This window comes from Salvelinus alpinus, chromosome 27 (assembly GCF_045679555.1).
Source record: "Salvelinus alpinus chromosome 27, SLU_Salpinus.1, whole genome shotgun sequence".
NCBI classification, from domain to species: domain Eukaryota; kingdom Metazoa; phylum Chordata; class Actinopteri; order Salmoniformes; family Salmonidae; genus Salvelinus; species Salvelinus alpinus.
This window is the reverse complement of record NC_092112.1, coordinates 7,435,285-7,441,428: the sequence shown is the minus strand read 5'-3', so window position 1 is coordinate 7,441,428 and position 6,144 is coordinate 7,435,285. Positions and strand designations below refer to the sequence as shown.

General features: G+C 49.3%; 1 protein-coding gene across 3 annotated transcripts in view; it reads left to right on the top strand.

Annotated features, from left to right (window-relative positions):
* The window catches only part of LOC139555955 (transcriptional activator Myb-like), a 79,168-nt gene that overhangs the window by 23,492 nt on the left and 49,532 nt on the right, over positions 1-6,144 (top strand). For all 3 annotated transcript variants that reach the window (XM_071369374.1, XM_071369373.1, XM_071369372.1), the window contains exon 5: positions 5,290-5,510. In XM_071369374.1, the coding sequence (XP_071225475.1) occupies positions 5,290-5,510 (221 nt within the window). The remainder of the gene's footprint in view (positions 1-5,289; positions 5,511-6,144) is intronic.

Below are 6,144 nucleotides of genomic sequence, written 5' to 3'. Positions count from 1 at the left end.
GAAGAAGACAACAATGTATATTACCAATTGAACGACATCTAATGCAGGATTAATCTATGTTAGAGTTTACATAGCTGGCCAGAAACGTAGATGTTGCATAAAAAAATAGATGTTGCATTTTACTTTATGGGTTGGTTATGTTGGTTGGTTGGTTGGTTATGTTGGTTGGTTGGTTATGTACTACTTCTACAAACCCATTGCTTTCTACAGCTAATAATACAATTAGGCTCTATATCTATAGCTCTATATCTTTACATAATAAAACAAAGTCTGTCAGATTTCCAGTCATTCCAATTCATTTAATACCCCTTCATCATCAAGAATAGGACTTGGAAATATGGAAATATAGATTAGCCAAACTGTTTTACCTCAGCATGACCCCAAAACTACCATGGAGTGGAGTTTAGTAAACTAAGGACTTATTATCTGACTACTATGGAGTGGAGTTTAGTCAGCTATGGACGTATTATCTGACTACCATGGCTTGGAGTTTAGTCAGCTAAGGACTTATTATCTGACTACTATGGAGTGGAGTTTAGTCAGCTATGGACGTATTATCTGACTACCATGGCTTGGAGTTTAGTCAGCTAAGGACTTATTATCTGACTACTATGGAGTGGCGTTTAGTCAGCTAAGGACTTATTATCTGACTACCATGGAGTGGAGTTTAGTCAGCTAAGGACTTATTATCTGACTACCATGGAGTGGAGTTTAGTCAGCTAAGGACTTATTATCTGACTACCATGGAGTGGAGTTTAGTCAGCTAAGGACATATTATCTGACTACCATGGAGTGGAGTTTAGTTAGCTAAGGACTTATTATCTAACTACAACAGAGTGGAGTTTAGTCAGCTAAGGACTTATTATCTGACTACCATGGAGTGGAGTTTAGTCAGCTAAGGACTTATTATCTGACTACTATGGAGTGGAGTTTAGTCAGCTATGGACGTATTATCTGACTACCATGGCTTGGAGTTTAGTCAGCTAAGGACTTATTATCTAACTACCATGGAGTGGAGTTTAGTCAGCTAAGGACTTATTATCTGACTACCATGGAGTGGAGTTTAGTCAGCTAAGGACTTATTATCTAACTACAACAGAGTGGAGTTTAGTCAGCTAAGGACTTATTATCTGACTACCACGGAGTGGAGTTTAGTCAAATAAGGACTTATTATCTGACTACTAGTCAGTTGTTGTTGGTGACACGTTGATCTCTTGATAATTTGCTGATGTTTAAGTCTATCAAAAGTGTGTGTTTTGAGCATGTGTCCGTTGGGCCTATGGACATTTTTAGGGGAATCAGCACAATTTAGATTGAGCAATAAAAAGCCCCACTTGTGGTCTTAAATCAAACCCGTTTTTGACAGTATGGACAATATCACTGTTGAGTTTAGAACGGAGGAACTCCCTCAAACTTTTATTCCATAGGATTGGATCAGCACTATGCAAGTGCATTTTTCCCTGGCTGTCCATTGGTCGCAAGTTCATTTTTCCCTGGCTGTCCATTGGTCGCAAGTGCATTTTTCCCTGGCTGTCCATTGGTCGCAAGTGCATTTTTCCCTGGCTGTCCATTGGTCGCAAGTACATTTTTCCCTGGCTGTCCATTGGTCGCAAGTGCATTTTTCCCTGGCTGTCCATTGGTCGCAAGTGCATTTTTCCCTGGCTGTCCATTGGTGGCAAGTGCATTTTTCCTGGCTGTCCATTGGTCGCAAGTGCATTTTTCCCTGGCTGTCCATTGGTCACAAGTGCATTTTTCTCTGGCTGTCCATTGGTCACAAGTGCATTTTTCTCTGGCTGTCCACTGGTCGCAAAAAACATTCATTATAGGCAGCTTAAACTTCTTGAATTCAACAATTCTGGATTAAAATACACACCTATATTTGTGAACATCCACAACAACAACAACAACCTGTAAAACGCAAATATCTTTCTGAGAGAGCAGCATTGGGATTCACAAGTGAAATCCGTATCGCCGTAGACGACACCACTAATGTTGTCTTTTACCGCCAAGCGTTTAGTCAAGTTGGGTCATCTTTAGATGCCCATTCCTGCTCTTCCCGCGATCCATCAAACCCATTTGGTGTGTCATCATAGTGGTCTCTGATTGGCGGTCATCATTTGGTGTGTCATCATAGTGGTCTCTGATTGGTGGTCATCATTTGGTGTGTCATCAGAGTGGTCTCTGATTGGTGGTCATCATTTGGTGTGTCATCATAGTGGTCTCTGATTGGTGGTCATCATTTGGTGTGTCATCAGAGTGGTCTCTGATTGGTGGTCATCATTTGGTGTGTTATCAGAGTGGTTTCTGATTGGTGGTCATCATTTGGTGTGTCATCATAGTGGTCTCTGACTTGCGGTCAGACTCGCTCAGGCGGAACAAACTTAAAGTTTTTTTTTTCCAATGCTGTATTGAATGTCATTGAGAAACAGAATGCTTGCAAATATTTTTTTTCTCGCAAACATCCTTCCTGAATTTCAAGTAATCATCTAGTTTTTCAATATTATCTATAAGCTTATTACAATATTTTTGATGGTAACATAACGGATTACAGTTACAGCTTTTTGTAATCAGTTACTCCCCAACCCTGCCTTTCAGAACCTTTACTGAACTTTAAAAAACATTTTAGAACCTTATGGAACATATAGAACACTTTCAGAACTTTACGGAACTTTAAAGAACCCTTTTAGAACCTTACGGAACATATAGAACACTTTCAGAACCTTACGGAACTTTAAAGAACCCTTTTAGAACCTTACGGAACATATAGAACACTTTCAGAACCTTACATTAAGAGATCTCTTCTAGTACCCTATATACAGTATATATGTATATATTTGTTTATTTTATTTTAAATTGAACCTTTTTTTAGCTAGGCATGTCAGTTAAGAACAAATTCTTATTTACAATGATTGAAGCCATAACATATCGCCATAGGTTAGGTCTGTATCCAAAACCCTTTCCCCTACATAGTGCACTGCTTTGGCCAGAGCTTGAGACCTGGGTTCTATTATATTGGTGCTAACTCAGACAGCCAAGTGTTTCACTGAGAAGTGTTGTTGACCTGCACCAAGTAGATAACTTGTCACTGCATATTATTAGTTGAAAGTGAGAGTTCTACAGTTATACTTCCGCACACACGCACACACACACACGCACACGCACACGCACACGCACACACACACACACACACACACACACACACACACACACACACACACACACACACACACACACACACACACACACACACACACACACACACACACACACACACACACACACACACACACACACACACACACTTCCAGAAGCTATGAGGTAATGATTAGCAAAGAGGCTAACGGGGGAAACTCCCTCCATAACACTAGCAAGAGATTTCAAAAGGGAGAGAGGGAGAAGAAGCAGAGAAGGAGGGAGGAAAGGGTTGACTAAGGGAACGAGGGGCTGAGAAGGGCAGAGAAGGAGGGGAGAAAGAGTTGACTAAGGGAACGAGGGGCTGAGAAGGGCAGAGAAGGAGGGAGGAAAGGGTTGACTAAGGGAACGAGGGGCTGAGAAGGGCAGAGAAGGAGGGGGGAAAGGGTTGACTAAGGGAACGAGGGGCTGAGAAGGGCAGAGAAGGAGGGAGGAAAGGGTTGACTAAGGGAACGAGGGGCTGAGAAGGGCAGAGAAGGAGGGAGGAAAGGGTTGACTAAGGGAACGAGGGGCTGAGAAGGGCAGAGAAGGAGGGAGGAAAGGGTTGACTAAGGGAACGAGGGGCTGAGAAGGGCAGAGAAGGAGGGAGGAAAGGGTTGACTAAGGGAACGAGGGGCTGAGAAGGGCAGAGAAGGAGGGAGGAAAGGGTTGACTAAGGGAATGAGGGGCTGAGAAGGGCAGAGAAGGAGCGAGGAAAGCGTTGACTAAGGGAACGAGGGGCTGAGAAGGGCAGAGAAGGAGGGGAGAAAGAGTTGACTAAGGGAACGAGGGGCTGAGAAGGGCAGAGAAGGAGGGAGGAAAGGGTTGACTAAGGGAACGAGGGGCTGAGAAGGGCAGAGAAGGAGGGAGGAAAGGGTTGACTAAGGGAACGAGGGGCTGAGAAGGGCAGAGAAGGAGGGAGGAAAGGGTTGACTAAGGGAACGAGGGGCTGAGAAGGGCAGAGAAGGAGGGGGGAAAGGGTTGACTAAGGGAATGAGGGGCTGAGAAGGGCAGAGAAGGAGCGAGGAAAGCGTTGACTAAGGGAACGAGGGGCTGAGAAGGGCAGAGAAGGAGGGGGGAAAGAGTTGACTAAGGGAACGAGGGGCTGAGAAGGGCAGAGAAGGAGGGGAGAAAGAGTTGACTAAGGGAACGAGGGGCTGAGAAGGGCAGAGAAGGAGGGAGGAAAGGGTTGACTAAGGGAACGAGGGGCTGAGAAGGGCAGAGAAGGAGGGAGGAAGGGGTTGACTAAGGGAACGAGGGGCTGAGAAGGGCAGAGAAGGAGGGGAGAAAGAGTTGACTAAGGGAACGAGGGGCTGAGAAGGGCAGAGAAGGAGGGAGGAAAGGGTTGACTAAGGGAACGAGGGGCTGAGAAGGGCAGAGAAGGAGGGGGGAAAGGGTTGACTAAGGGAACGAGGGGCTGAGAAGGGCAGAGAAGGAGGGAGGAAAGGGTTGACTAAGGGAACGAGGGGCTGAGAAGGGCAGAGAAGGAGGGAGGAACGGGTTGACTAAGGGAACGAGGGGCTGAGAAGGGCAGAGAAGGAGGGAGGAAAGGGTTGACTAAGGGAACGAGGGGCTGAGAAGTATTGTTGACTTTTGAATGGTTCCTGAAAATGGACAAAGACTAATATTCTCTCTTTCCCCCTTTCACCTTCTCCCCCCTCTCCCTCCCCCTGCTCCCTCCCCCCGCTCCCTGCCCTCTCTCCCTCCCCCTGCTCTCTCCCCCCACTCCCTCCTCCCTCTCCCTCCCCTCTCTCCCTCCCCCCTCTCCCTCCCCTCTCTCCCTCCCCCTGCTCTCTCCCCCCGCTCCCTCCACCCTCCCTCCCCCTGCTCTCTCCCCCCGCTCCCTCCCCCTGCTCTCTCCCCCCTCTCCCTCCCCTCTCTCCCTCCCCCCTCTCCCTCCCCTCTCTCCCTCCCCTCTCTCCCTCCCCCCGCTCCCTCCCCTCTCTCCCTCCCCCTGCTCTCTCCCCCCTCTCCCTCCCCTCTCTCCCTCCCCCTGCTCTCTCCCCTCTCTCCCTCCCCTGCTCTCTCCCCTCTCTCCCTCCCCTGCTCTCTCCCCTCTCTCCCTCCCCCTGCTCTCTCCCCCTGCTCTCTCCCCCCGCTCCCTCCCCCCTCCCTCAGGTGATTGAACTGGTCCAGAAGTATGGAGCCAAGCGTTGGTCGATAATCGCCAAGCACCTGAAGGGTCGGATAGGGAAGCAGTGCAGAGAGCGCTGGCACAACCACCTGAACCCTGAGGTGAAGAAGACTTCCTGGACCGAGGAAGAGGACCAGATCATCTACCAGGCCCACGAGAAACTGGGAAACCGCTGGGCCGAGATCGCCAAACTGCTGCCTGGCAGGTACGGAGAGAGACGAGGGAGGGAGGGAGGGAGAGAGAGAGAGGGAGAGAGAGAGGGAGAGAGAGAGGGAGAGAGAGGGAGAGAGAGAGAGAGAGAGAGAGAGAGAGAGAGAGAGGAGAAACCGCTGGGCCAAGATCGCCAAACTGCTTACTGGCAGGTACGGAGAGAGAGGGAGAGAGGAGGAGAAAGGAGGGAGGGAGAAAGGAGGGAGGGAGATAGGAGGGAGAGAGAGAGAAAGGAGGGAGGGAGGGAGGGAGGGAGAGAGGAGGAAGAGAGGAGGGAAGGAGGGAGGGAGAGAGAGAGGAGGGAGGGAGGGAGGTTAGGGAGAGAGGAGGGAGAGAGGAGGGAAGGGGGGAGGGAGAGAGGAGGGAGAGAGGAGGGAGGGAGGGAGAGAGGAGGGAGGGAGGGAGGGAGAGAGAGAGAGAGAGAGGAGGGAAGGAAGGAGGGAGAGAGGAGGGAGAGAGGAGGGAGAGAGGAGGGAGAGGGAGAGAGGAGGAAGAGAGGAGGGAAGGAGGGAGGGAGAGAGAGAGGAGGGAGAGAGGAGGGAGGGAGGGAGAGAGAAGGAAGAGAGGAGGGAAGGAGGGAGGGAGAGAGAGAGGAGGGAGGGAGGGAGGGAGGGAGAGAGGAGGGAGAG